General features: G+C 53.1%; 1 protein-coding gene across 1 annotated transcript; it reads right to left on the bottom strand.

Annotated features, from left to right (window-relative positions):
* Positions 1-564: 564 nt before the first annotated feature.
* Positions 565-4,891, bottom strand: tppp2 (tubulin polymerization-promoting protein family member 2). The gene is made up of 3 exons (XM_055666367.1): positions 4,591-4,891; positions 3,382-3,535; positions 565-961 (listed from the first exon to the last, which is right to left on the bottom strand). The coding sequence occupies exons 1-3, from the start codon at positions 4,779-4,781 to the stop codon at positions 767-769; spliced, it is 540 nt and encodes a 179-aa protein (XP_055522342.1). The 5' UTR covers positions 4,782-4,891; the 3' UTR covers positions 565-766.
* Between the last annotated feature and the right edge of the window lie 9,713 nt (positions 4,892-14,604).

Here is a 14,604-nt window from a genome sequence, read left to right on the forward strand (position 1 = left end):
GAGAGAGGAGAGAGAGAGAGAGAGAGAGAGAGAGAGAGAGGAGAGAGAGAGAGATGAGGGGGAGACGAGGGAGAGAGGGGAGACAGGCAGATGGGGAGGGAGAGAGAGAGAGAGAGAGAGAGTCCACTCTCCCCAGAGAAAAGAGGAGAGATGAGACGAAAGAGACGAGAGAGAGAGAGAGGGGGAGGAGACGAGGGGAGGGGAGGTGGGAGAGGGGGGGATGGGGGGGGAGAGGAGAGAGAGAGAGGGGGGGGCGGGGGGAGGGGGGGGGCGGGGGGAGGGGGGAGAGAGAGGGGGGGCGGGGGGGGGGGGGAGGGGGAGGGAGAGGGGGGGGGGTGGTCGCGCAGGAGGGTTAGGGGGGAAAGGACGGGGGGGGGGGGGGGGGGGGGGGGGGGAGACCCTCTCTTGCCCCTCCCAGAGGCAACTGGGGGGTTAGTCTATGGGGTGTAGGAGGGGGGGGGTGTAAATCAGCGGTGGGGTGAGAGAGGGACACTAGCCTGTCCCCTCCCCTCACACCCCCCCCCCCCCACCAGAGGACATAGGTTTAAGGTGAGGTGAGGGGGGGGGAAAGATTTAATAGGAACCTGAGGGGTAACTTTTCCACACAGAGCTGCCAGAGGAGGTAGTTGAGGCCGGGACCATCGCAGCGTTTAGGGAACATTTAGACAGGTACATGGATAGGGCAGGTTTGGAGGTATATAAGCCAGGTGGGGCTAGTACAGATGGGGAGCATGTTGGGCCGAAGGGCCTGAGTGACACCAGCCTGTCACTTGGATCCTTTCACCTTGTCGTCGTAGGTCCCCTGGCCTTTGTAAGCAGCCACGAAGCCGGTGTTGTCCAGCGGGTCCTCTCTCCCCGCTCGCCCCCTCCCCTTCCCGCTCTGGTCGAAGCGCTCCTTGTGCGAGCCCGTGAACTTGGACGTGTCGGTCAGGCGGTCAACCGCGCCCGCTTTCGCCACCTTCTGCAGGGGGGTGAGGGGTCAAAGGGAGCATGGGGTCAAACATAGAAACATAGGAAATAGGCCATTCGGCCCTTCCAGCCTGCACTGCACCATTCGCCATTCAATATGATCATGGCCGATCATTTTATAATGTTAGCATTGCGTTTGCCTTCCCTACCACCACTACCTCCGATTCCACCAACTCCAGCGTGTTCTAGATACCAGACCATTCTAGAAGCATAGAAACATAGACAACAGGTGCAGGAGTAGAGGCCATTTGGCCCTTCGAGCCTGCACCATTCGCCATTCAATATGATCATGGCTGATCATCCAACTCAGTATCCCGTACCTGCCTTCTCTCCATACCCTCTGATCCCCTTAGCCACAAGGGCCACATCTAACTCCCTCTTAAATATAGCCAATGAACTGTGGCCTCAGCTGGGATGTCAGGACTGTCTTATGAAGAAAGACTGGATAGACTTGGTTTATACTCTCTAGAATTTAGAAGATTGAGAGGGGATCTTATAGAAACTTACAAAATTCTTAAGGGGTTGGACAGGCTAGATGCAGGAAGATTGTTCCCGATGTTAGGGAAGTCCAGGACAAGGGGTCACAGCTTAAGGATAAAGGGGAAATCCTTTAACCGAGATGAGAAGAACTTTTTTTCACGCAGAGTGGTGAATCTCTGGAACTCTCTGCCACAGAGGGTAGTTGAGGCCAGTTCATTGGCTATATTTAAGAGGGAGTTAGATGTGGCCCTTGTGGCTAAGGGGATCAGGGGGTATGGAGAGAAGGCAGGTACAGGATACTGAGTTGGACGAATGGCCTACTCCTGCACCTAATTTCTATGTTTCTAACTACCTTCTGTGGCAGAGAATTCCACAGATACACCACTCTCTGTGTGTGAAAAAAAAAATTCTCATCTCAGTCCTAAAAGATTTCCCACTTATCCTTAAGCTGTGACCCCTTGTCCTGGACTTCCCCAACATCGGGAACAATCTTCCTGCATCCAGCCTGTCCAACCCCTTAAGAATTTTGTAAGTTTCTATAAGATCCCTCCCCTCAATCTTCTAAATTCTAGCGAGTACAAACCGAGTCTATCCAGTCTTTCATCATATGAAAGTCCTGACATCCCAGGAATCAGTCTGGTGAACCTTCTCTGTACTCCCTCTACGGCAAGAGTGTCTTTCACAAGGGTGAAGTTCCTGGCTGCAGCCCCCGTTCGAATATCTGAAGGGGCTGATCCTCGAGTCTGGGTTGCATTTCAGTCCCACGTTTCTGGTATTTGGGCACAAGGCTCTTAAAGATAGCGGAGTCAGGGGATATGGGGAGAAGGCAGGAACTGGGATACTGATTGGGGATAGAAACCTAGAAACATAGAAAATAGGTGCAGGAGTAGGTAGGCCATTCGGCCCTTCGAGCCTGCACCATTCACCATTCAATATGATCATCCAACTCAGTATCCCATCCCTGCCTTCTCTCCATACCCCCTGATCCCTTTAGCCACAAGGGCCACTTCTAACTCCCTCTTAAATATAGCCAATGAACTGTGTGGCCTCAACTACCTTCTGTGGCAGAGAATTCCACAGATTCACCACTCTCTGTGTGAAAAAAAAAAAAATTCTCATCTCAGTCCTAAAAGACTTCCCCCTTATCCTTAAACTGTGTGACCCCTTGTTCTGGACTTCCCCAACATCGGGAACAATCTTCCTGCATCTAGCCTGTCCATCCCCTTAAGAATTTTGTAAGTTTCTATAAGCCCCCCTCAATCTTCTAAATTCCAGCGAGTACAAGCCGAGTCTATCCAGTCTTTCTTCATATGAAAGTCCTGACATCCCAGGAATCAGTCTGGTGAACCTTCTCTGTACTCCCTCTATGGCAAGAATGTTTTTCCTCAAGATTTGGAGACCAATACTGTACGCAATACTCCAGGTGTGGTCTCACCAAGACCCTGTACAACTGCAGTAGAACCTCCCTGCTCCTATACTCAAATCCTTTTGCGATGAATGCCAACATACCATTCGCTTTCTATGAATGCAAATTCCACAGATTCACAGTTTTTCTCATCTCGGTCCTAAAAGATTTCCCCCTTATCCTTAAACTGTGACCCCTTGTTCTGGACTTCCCCAACATCGGGAACAATCTCCCTGCATCTAGCCTGTCCAACCCCTTAAGAATTGTGTAAGTTTCTATAAGATCCCCTCTCAATCTTCTAATATAGCCAATGAACTGTGGCCTCAACTACCTTCTGTGGCAGAGAATTCTGTGCCAAAGCACATTGAATGGCGAACGGTGCTGGCTCGAAGGGCCGAATGGCCTACTCCAGCACCCATTGTCTATTGACTCGGTGGGGGCGAAGGCCCTGTTTCGGCGCTGTATCTCTGAACTAAACTAAACGACCACGAGCTGCCCGCGTCTACTTACGGCAATGGTCTACTCACCGTTACTCCCACCAGAACGGGCTCTTTGCCGGCAACCAGGGCATGGACTGCCTCGACAGCCTCCTCCTCCCCCATGCTCTTGAACCTCTTCTTAGACAGTTCCTTCAGCGCTTGCTTGAACTCCTCGAAGGTGATCACCCGTGCTGACTTGGCCCTGTGGACGAGACACACTGCCCGGCTTAGACATGCATGCCAGCCCATCAGTGATCGCAGCAGAATTAGAAGCATAGAAACATAGACAATAGGTGCAGGAGTGGAGGCCATTCGGCCCTTCGAGCCTGCACCATTCGCCATTCAATATGATCATGGCTGATCATCCAACTCAGTATCCTGTACCTGCCTTCTCTCCATACCCCCTGATCCCTTTAGCCACAAGGGCCACATCTAACTCCCTCTTAAATATAGCCAATGGATCGTGTGGCCTCAACTACCTTCTGCGGCAGAGAATTCCACAGATTCACCACTCTCTGTGTGAAAAAAGTTTTCCTCATGTCGGTCCTAAAGGATTTCCCCCTTATCCTTTAAACTGTGTGACCCCTTGTTCTGGACTTCCCCAACATCGGGAACAATCTTCCTGCATCTAGCCTGTCCAACCCCTTAAGAATTTTGTAAGTTTCTATAAGACCCCCCCCCCCCCTCAATCCCCCCTGAAAGATGTTTTCTTGGTTGTTTTAAACTTATGAGGAACATATGAATGAAACTGCTAAAGCTCTGTAGACAAAGTGTTGTTCGTGTCATCTGGATAAACATCAATGAGTGTTTAAGAGGGAACTGCAGATGCTGGAGAATCGAAGGTTACACAGAAAAGCTGGAGAAACTCAGCGGGTGCAGCAGCATCTATGGAGCGAAGGAAATAGGCAACGTTTCGGGCCGAAACCCTTCGTCAGACTGATGGGGGGTGGGGGGAGGGGGGGAGAAGGAAGGAAAAATGGAGGAGGAGGATCCCGAGGGCGGGGGGGATGGGAGGAGACAGCTCGAGGGTTAAGGAAGGGGAGGAGACAGCAAGGTCTAGCAAAACTGGGAGAATTCAACGTTCATGCCACACGGACGCAAGCAGCCCAGGCGGAATATGAGGCGCTGTTCCTCCAATTTCCGGTGTTGCTCACTCTGGCAATGGAGGAGACCCGGGACAGAGAGGTCGGATTGGGAATGGGAGGGGGAGTTGAAGCGCTGAGGGGGTTAAGGGTTGAGGAGGGGGTCGTCACCTACTTGACCTTGGTGAAGACTATGTCGACGTCGGTGCCAGTGGTCGTCTTGCCGTCGATGACCTTGCAGTCCTTGCAGAGTTTGGCGAAGTTCTTGCCCGACATTTCGTGGCCGGTCGCCTTGGTGTCGCCGTGGACGGCAAACTTGCGGAACGACCTCTCCAGCTCGGACACCGACCCCGCTGCGTCCGCCATCTCCTAGCACACCTGGCACTGTGCCCACGGCGGTGGGATGGTGGTGAGGTGGTGACTGAACGGGCACTGGGGGGGAACCCTGCACACCTGGAGGGGCTGCACACCTGGAGGAGCCTCACACCTGGAGCAGCCGCACACCTGGAAGCAGAAAGGATGCACACCTGGTATCAGGAACAGTGCACACCTGGAGAACAGAATACACCTGGAATCAGGGCTGTGCACACCTGGATGTCCATGCACAGCTGGAGAAACACACACATCTGGAATTATGACCATGCACACCTGGACCTGTAACACACCTGAGGTACAGGGCACTCCAGGACACTGCACAAACGTACAGTTTTGTGGGATAATTGACTTTGGTAAAAATGCACGTTGGCTTTAGTGTGTAGGACGGGGCCGGTGTTTATGGGGATCGCTGGTCACTGTGGGGGGAGGGGGAGAGGGGGCAACAGTGGGGGAGAGGGGAGAGAGGAGAGGGAGAGCGAGGGGGGAGAGAGGGGTGGAGGGGGGGAGAGGGGGAGAGAGCAAGAGGGGGAGAGAGAGAGGTGGAGGTGGGAGAGGAGAGAGGAGGGGGAAGGGGAACGGGGGAGGCAGGGGAGAGGGGAGCGAGCAAAGGGGGGGAGAGGGGGGGGGACAGGGGGGAGAGAGGGTGGAGAGGAGGAGGGGGGAGAGGGATGGGGGCGGGGGGGGGGGGGGTGTCCAAAACAAAACAGCTGTATTGCTGCTGTTGCCAGGGGGATGAGTCCGACTGTTGTTGGTGGTGTTTGGTGGGTTGTCCTGGTTACGCTGTGTGGTGTGTGTGTGCGGAGTAGGCCCGGGGGGTGAATATCTCAACAAGACGATCACAGAGGGACGGGGAGAGGGGTGGGGGAGGGGAGGGGGGGAGAGGGAGGAGACCGAGAGAGAGGGAGGAGGGAGGGAGGAGGAGGAGTGAAGAACCACAAAAAGCTGAGGGAGCGTCCTGGAGCGAAGGAAATAGGGACGTTCTTGGGTCGAGCCTCTTTTCAGCTGATGTAGGGGGGGAGAGAAAGGAATGAGGGGGAGGACACAGCTGGGGAGAGAGGGGGGGGAAGGAGGAAGCAGGGACTACTGAAAGGGACAAGTCTTGTTTCATAACGCTGGGGGGTGTGTGTGTGGAGAAGCGGGAGAGGGGGGGTCAGGTCAGGAGAGCAGGTTGGTGCGATTGGGATGGGGGGGGGGGTGGGGAAGGGGGCGGGGAGGGGCGACAGGGGAGAGGGAGAGTGTCAGAGCGTTGTACATGGGGGATTGGAGACCCCGGAGGGGAGTGAAACAGGCTCCAACGAGGAAGCCTTTATCACTTACAGGGGAGAGGAGACCGGGGAGTAGGGGGGGGGGGGGTGGGAGAGGGAGGGCCGAGGGTGTGGAGGGGGTTCCCTCTGGACATGCGAGAGGGTCGTCTGGGCGCTGATAGAGCGGAGAGTTCAGAGAAGAGCAGGACACGATCCCCGCTTCGTCGATATTTTTTAGACGAACTGGCACTGAGGTAGGGGGTTGGGGGGGAACGGGCACCTGGGGGGGGGTGAGCTGACGGGGAGTTCCTGGGACGCTGGGTGCTGGCCTCGTGGGTGGGAGGGAGACACTGGAGACAAGGGGGAAAAGTGGGAGAGAGGGGGGGGGGGGGGAAGACAGGGGAGAACCAGTGGAGAGGGAGGGGGCTGGGAGGGAGCTGGGGGGTGGGGGGGGGACTTCCCTGGATAATTGAGGAGTCCCCGGTTATGAATGACGGGGGGGTTGGGGGGAGGAAGCATAGGGACCTGGGGGGACACAATGGACAAGTCCAGTTCATTCGGGGAGGAGAGCGAGGGGGGAGGTGGGGTGACTGGGGGTGTTGGAGGGGGGGGGGGGGGAGAAGGGGGGGGGGGATTTTTTGGTGGTGGGGGGGGGGGGGGGGGGGGGGGGGGGGTGGGGCTGCTGTGGGGAAACGGGGGGGTGTGGGGGGATGTGGACGGGACGGTGAGGGTGGGTGGGGGGGGTTGTGGTGGTGGTGTTATGTGTTTGCCGCGGGACAGTTGTGTTCCTCAGATGGTAGGCCCGGGCCTGGGGGTTGTAGGGGGGGGTGGAATGTAGGGATAGAGAAGATGTGGGGGGGGGGGGGATAGAAGCCACGAAAAAATGTGGGGGAGGTCACTAAACAGAGGGGGGGTGGGTGTATGGGGGTCAACTCAGATTTAGGGGGAAGGGGGTTGGAGGAGCCACAAATGTTCAAGGGACATGATGGTCAAGTCCACAACAATAAACAGGGGGGAAATGGGGAGGGGGATCATGGTAAAAGGCTCTCTAAATGTGGGGGGGGGGGAAGGTGGGGGGGGGTTGGCCGGGTGTGGGGGGGGGGGGGGGGGGGGGGGGAGTTGATAACAAGTTGTACAAACGGTGGAACCAGTAGGGTGACTGGGATTGTGGGGAGGGTGGGAGGGGGGGGGGGGGGGTGGAGAGAGAGGGGGAAAGCAAGGGAGGTGAAGTTGGTGAGGTCAATGTTCACACCGCCCACGCCAAATATGAGGTGCTGCTCCTCCAATATAGCAACATAGACAATAGGTGCAGGAGTAGAGGCCATTCGGCCCTTCGAGCCTGCACCGCCATTCAATATGATCATGGCTGATCATCCAACCAGTATCCCGTACCTGCCTTCTCTCCATACCCCCTGATCCCCTTAGCCACAAGGGCCACATCTAACTCCCTCTTAAATATAGCCAATGAACTGTGTGGCCTCGACTACCCTCTGTGGCAGAGAGTTCCACAGATTCACCACTCTCTGTGTGAAAAAAGTTCTTCTCATCTCGGTTTTAAAGGATTTCCCCCTTATCCTTAAGCTGTGACCCCTTGTCCTGGACTTCCCCAACATCGGGAACAATCTTCCTGCATTTAGCCTGTCCAACCCCTTAAGAATTTTGTAAGTTTCTATAAGATCCCCCCTCAATCTCCTAAATTCTAGAGAGTATAAACCAAGTCTATCCAGTCTTTCTTCATAACTTTTTTCACACAGAGATTGGTGAATAATTGGAACTCTCTGCCACAGAGGGTAGTCGAGGCCACAGTTCGTAGGCTATATTTAAGAGGGAGCTAGAGGTGGCCATTGGGCTAAGGGGATCAGGGGGTATGGAGAGAAGGCAGGTACAGGATACTGAGTTGGATGATCAGCCATGATCATATTAAATGGCGGTGCAGGCTCGAAGGGGCCGAATGGCCTCTACTCCTGCACCTAATTTCTATGTTTTCTATGTTTCTAACTGTGACCCCTTGTCCTGGACTTCCCCAACATCGGGAACAATCTTCCTGCATCTAGCCTGTCCAACCCCTTAAGAATTTTGTAAGTTTCTATAAGATCCCCTCTCAATCTCCTAAATGCTAGAGAGTATAAACCAAGTCTATCCAGTCTTTCTTCAAATAAGACAGTCCTGACATCCCAGGAATCAGTCTGGTGAACCTTCTCTGCACTCCCTCTATGGCAATAATGTCCTTCCTCAGATTTGGAGACCAAAACTGTACGCAATACTCCAGGTGTGGTCTCACCAAGACCCTGTACAACTGCAGTAGAACCTCCCTGTCCTATACTCAAATCCTTTTGCTATGAATGCTAACATACCATTCGCTTTCTTCACTGCCTGCTGCACCTGCATGCCTACTTTCAATGACTGGTGTACCATGACACCCAGGTCTCGTTGCATCTCCCCTTTTCCTAGTCGGCCACCATTTAGATAATAGTCTGCTTTCCTGTTTTTGCCACCAAAATGGATAACCTCACATTTATCCACATTATACTGCATCTGCCATGCATTTGCCCACTCACCCAGCCTATCCAATATGTGAGCTGCTGGGCCTCACTCTGACAGTGGAGGAGGCCCAGGACAGAGAGGTCGGTGTGGGGGATGGGAGGGGGGGGGGGGGGGGGGGGTCGAAGTGTTTGGCCACTGGGAGATCGGGCGGACTGGACGTGTGTGTAGATGGGGCACGCTGTGGACAGTGTGGGCAGGTTGGGCTGAAGGGCCTGTAGTTCCGCTCTGTGTGACTCTGTGTCTCCGCTCCGTGTGACTGTGTTTCTTATTGTGGCCAAAGCTGGAGTTGACGCATCAGTGCGAGGTGGAGCTGGGGATGTCCAGCGAGGCCCAGCTGTCTGGGACACAGGGGCCCAGTGTGTGGCTCACACAGGCCCGACACCTCGCCCATTGTCCACCACACACCACTGAGATCACCGGGATAGGCCAGCCCGGATTGCCAGTGGGGAGAGGGAGAGGGGGATGGGAGGGGGGAGAGAGGAGAGAGAGGAGAGAGAGAGAGGGAGGGAGGGAGAGAGAGGGGAGAGAGGGAGGGAGGGGAGGGGGAGAGAGGGGAGAGGAGGAGAGAGACGGAGGGAGGGAGAGAGGGGGAGAGGTGGAGGGAAGGAGAGAAGGAGAGAGAGGGAGGGGAGGGAGAGAAGGAGAGAGACGGAGGGAGGGAGGGGGAGAGGGAGGGAGGGGGAGGGAGGGAGGAGAAGAGAGAGAGAGACGGAGGGAGGGAGGGGGAGAGGGAGGGAGGGGGGAGGGAGGGAGAGAAGGAGAGAGACGGAGAGGGAGGGAGGGAGGGGGAGGGAGGGAGAGAAGGGGAGAAGGAGAGAGGCGGAGGGAGGGGGGAGAGAGAGGGAGGGGGAGGGAGGGAGAGGAAGAGAGGGAGGGAGAGTGTGGAAAAGGGGTAGGAAGGACGGGGTGAGCGGGGGGAAGAAGAGGGGAAGGAATGGGATAGTTTGTGGATGATAGGGAAGGGGGAGAGATGAGGGAGGAGAGAGTGGGGGAAATGAGGTTAATGAGAGGAGTGGGGAAGGGGAGAGAGGGACTGGGGGTCAGTGTACAGAGAGAGATATCTACCTGAGAGAGACAGAGAGGGCGGGAGGGGGGCTGAGAGTCACGAGTCAATGTACCCGGTTTGTGTCTGGGATTCTATCTACAGACATCCAGCACAATAATAACACAATCACATCCACACACACACTCACACACACACTCACACACACTCACACACACACAGACACACACACACACACACACACACACACACATACACACTCACACTCACGCAGACACACACACACACACACACACACACACTCACGCAGACACACACACACACACACACACTCACGCACACACACACACACACACACACAGATACACACACACACTCACACACACACACACACTCACACACACACACACACACACACACACACACACACACACACATACACACTCACACACACACACACACTCATACAAACACACACACACACACACACACACACACACACACACACACACACACACACACACACACACACACACACACACACACACACGCTCATACACACACACACACACACTCATACACACACACACATACACACACACACACACTCATACACACACACACACACACATATACACACACATACACAAACACACCCATATACATACATTCACACACACATACACACACACACAGACATACACTCACACACACACACACACACAGACATACACACACACACACACACACACACACACACACATACACTCACACACACACACACACACACACACAGACATACACTCACACACACACACACACGTGTGTACACAGGGCGGCTCTCACGGGTACACGCCGCATAAACACAGTAAATAACACGGGCGGCTTCACCACGACAGCAGCCGCTCCCGGGAGCTCTCGCTGGTTCACACGGGGCGGGGATCGGGCAGTGGGACAGGGGGGCCAAGCGGCGACGCGGAGAGAGAGAGAGAGGGGAGAGAGTGTGGGATAATGATGACAGAGACTGTAGGGGATGAATGGAGGGGGTGGGGTGGGAAATGGGATAGTCTGGTGTGTGGAAGGGGAGAGGGAGGGAGAGACGGGATGGACGTGTGTGTGTGTGTCAGTGTGTATAGATTTCCATCGCTTCCCCTGCTCTCGCCTCTCCCTCTCTACCTCCTGTCCTCTCTGTATCGGGGAGAAGGGCGGTGCTGGAGAGAGAGAGAGATGAAGAGAGGGGGAGATGGAGAGAGGGAGAGGGAGAGAGGGAGAGAGAGAGAGTGAGAGGGAGAGAGAGAGAGAAGGAGAGAGGGAGAGAGGAGAAAAGAGATGGGGGGAGGTGGAGAGTGAGAGGGAGGGAGGAGAGAGAGAGAGAGGGAGAGGCGTAGAGGGGTAGAAATAAAGAGAGAGAGGTGGGGAGGAAGAGAGAGAGAAGGGGATAATGAGAGAGAGAGAGAGACGGAGAGTGAGAAGGAGAGAGAGAAGGAGAGAGGGAGAGGAGGAGAGGGAGAGAGAGAGAGAGAGAAGGAGAGAGAGAGGAGAGAAAGAGAGAGAGAGAGAGAGAGAGGAGAGAGAGAGAGAGAAGGAGAGAGAGAGAGAGAGAGAAGGAGAGAGAGATAGAGAGATAGATTTTTTTGAGCGACTCTTGGCGAAGAGAGAGAGAGAAGGAGAGAGAGAGGAGAGAGAGAGAGAGAGAGAGAGAGAAGAGAGAGAGAGAGAGAGAGAGAGGAGAAGGGAGAGAAGGAGAGATGGAGAGGAGAGAGAGGAGATGGGGGAGATGGAGAGAGAGAGGGTCCGGGGGGCTGGGAGTGGAGAGGGGGGTAGGGGTGGAGTGGGTGTGTGGGGGGGGGGGGGGGGGGGAAAAAAAAGAGGTAAAAAATGGGTGCCCGGTCTGTGCCGCTGCCGCTGCCGCTGCCGTGAGGGGGTGAGTCGGTCCCGGCTCCGCTCTCACTGATGGAGCTGATGTACTGGGAGCGGCAGCGGGCGGGGGACAGGGAGGAGCCGCCTCTCTCTCTCTCTCTCCCTCCCTCTATCACTCACTCTCACACTCAATCTCACTCGCTCTCACACTCTCTCTCTCTCTCTGTCTCTCTCTCTCTCTGCCTCTCTCTCTCTCTCTCTCTCTCTCTCTGTCTCTCTCTCTCTCTCTCTCTCTCTCTCTGCCTCTCTCTCTCTCTCTCTCTCTCTCTCTCTCTCTGTCTCTCTCTCTCTGTCTCTCTCTCTCTCTCTCTCTCTCTCTGCTCTCTCTGTCTCTCTCTGTCTCTCTCTGTCTCTCTCTCTGTCTCTCTCTGTCTCTCTCTGTGTCTCTCTCTGTCTCTCTCTGTCTCTCTCTCTGTCTCTCTCATAGAAACATAGAAATTAGGTGCAGGAGTAGTCCATTCGGCCCTTCGAGCCTGCACAATTCGCCATTCAATATGATCATGGAGGATGGAGATCCAACTCAGTAGAAAACCTGCCTTCTCTCCATACCCCCTGATCCCCTTAGCCACAAGGGCCACATCTAACTCCCTCTTAAATATAGCCAATGAACTGGCCTCAACTACCCTCTGTGGCAGAGAGTTCCAGAAGATTCACCACTCTCTGTGTGAAAAAAAGTGCTTCTCATCTCGGTTTTAAAGGATTTCCCCCTTATCCTTAAGCTGTGACCCCTTGTCCTGGACTTCCCTAACATCGGGAACAATCTTCCTGCATCTAGCCTGTCCAACCCCTTAAGAATTTTGTAAGTTTCTGTAAGATCCCCTCTCAATCTCCTAAATTCTAGAGAGTATAACCCAAGTCTATCCAGTCTTTCTTCACAAGACAGTCCTGACATCCCAGGAATCAGTCTGGTGAACCTTCTCTGTACTCCCTCTATGGCAATAATGTCCTTCCTCAGATTTGGAGACCAAAAAGGTATGCAATACTCCAGGTGTGGTCTCACCAAGACCCTGTACAACTGCAGTAGAAACTCCCTGCTCCTATACTCAAATCCTTTTGCAATGAAAGCTAACATACCATTCGCTTTCTTACTGCCTGCTGCACCTACCTTCAATGACTGGTGTACCATGACACCCAGGTCTCGCTGCATCTCCCCCTTTCCCAATCGGCCACCATTTAGATAATAGTCTGCTTTCCCGTTTTTGCCACCAAAATGGATAACCTCACATTTATCCACATTATACTGCATCTGCCAAACATTTGCCCACTCACCCAGCCTATCCAAGTCACCTTGCAGTCTCCTAGCATCTTCCTCACAGCTAACACTGCCCCCCATCTTAGTGTCATCCGCAAACTTGGAGATATTGCCTTCAATTCCCTCATCCAGATCATTAATATATATTGTAAATAACTGGGGTCCCAGCACCGAGCCTTGCAGTACCCCACTAGTCACTGCCTGCCATTGTGAAAAGGACCCGTTTACTCCTACTCTTTGCTTCCTGTTTGCCAGCCAGTTCTCTATCCACATCAATACTGAACCCCCAATGCCGTGTGCTTTAAGTTTGTATACTAATCTCTTATGTGGGACCTTGTCGAAAGCCCTCTGGAAGTCCAGATACACCACATCCACTGGTTCTCCCCTATCCACGCTACTAGTTACATCCTCGAAAAATTCTATAAGATTCGTCAGACATGATTTACCTTTTGTAAATCCATGCTGACTTTGTCCAATGATTTCACCACTTTCCAAATGTGCTGCTATCCCATCTTTAATAACTGACTCTAGCAGTTTCCCCACTACCGATGTTAGACTAACTGGTCTGTAATTCCCCATTTTCTCTCTCCCTCCCTTTTTAAAAAGTGGGGTTACGTTTGCTACCCGCCAATCTTCAGGAACTACTCTAGAATCTTAAGAGTTTTGAAAGATTATTACTAATGCATCCACTATTTCTGCAGCTACTTCCTTAAGTACTCTGGGATGCAGCCTATCTGGCCCTGGGGATTTATCGTCCTTTAATCCATTCAATTTACCTCACATCACTTCCCGGCTAACCTGGATTTCACTCAATTCCTCCAACTCCTTTGACCCGCGGTCCCCTGCTACTTCCGGCAAATTATTTATGTCTTCCTTAGTGAAGACGGAACCAAAGTAGTTATTCAATTGGTCCGCCATATCCTTGTTCCCCATGATCAACTCACCTGTTTGTGACTGCAAGGGACCTACATTTGTTTTAACTAATCTTTTTCTCTTCACATATTTTGCAGTCAGTTTTTATGTTCCCTGCCAGTTTTCTTTCATAATCTATTTTCCCTTTCCTAATTAAGCCCTTTGTCCTCCTCTGCTGGTCTCTGAATTTCTCCCAGTCCTCTGGTAGGCTGCTTTTTCTGGCTAGTTTGTACGCTTCATCTTTTGTTTTGATACTATCCCTGATTTCCCTTGTTATCCACGGATGCACTACCTTCCCTGATTTATTCTTTTGCCAAATTGGGATGAACAATTGTTGTAGTTCATCCATGCAGTCTTTAAATGCCTTCCATTGCAGATCCACCGTCAACCCTTTAAGAATCAATTGCCGGTCTATCTTGGCCAATTCACGTCTCATACCCTCAAAGTCACCTTTCTTTAAGTTCTGAATTAACAATGTCACTCTCCATTCTAATGAAGAAACTCAACCATATTATGGTCACTCTTGCCCAAGGGGCCACACACAACAAGACTGCTAACTAAGGTACACAAAAAAGCTGGAGAAACTCAGCGGGTGCAGCAGCATCTATGGAGCGAAGGAAATAGGCAACGTTTCAGGCCGAAACCCTTCTTCAGACTGATCGGGGGCGGGGACAAGAAAGGAAAAAGACTGCTAACTAACCCTTCCTCATTACTCAATACCCAGTCTAGAATAGCCAGCTCTCTCGTTGGTTCCTCTACATGTTGGTTTAGATAACTATCCCGCATACATTCCAAGAAATCCTCTTCCTCAGCACCCCTGCCAATTTGATTCACCCAATCTATATGTAGATTGAAGTCACCATTATAACTGTTTTGCCTTTGTTGCACGCATTTCTAATTTCCTGTTTGATGCCATCCCCAACTCCACTACTAATGAGA

Source organism: Leucoraja erinacea, unplaced genomic scaffold (assembly GCF_028641065.1).
Source record: "Leucoraja erinacea ecotype New England unplaced genomic scaffold, Leri_hhj_1 Leri_251S, whole genome shotgun sequence".
Lineage (NCBI taxonomy): Eukaryota > Metazoa > Chordata > Chondrichthyes > Rajiformes > Rajidae > Leucoraja > Leucoraja erinaceus.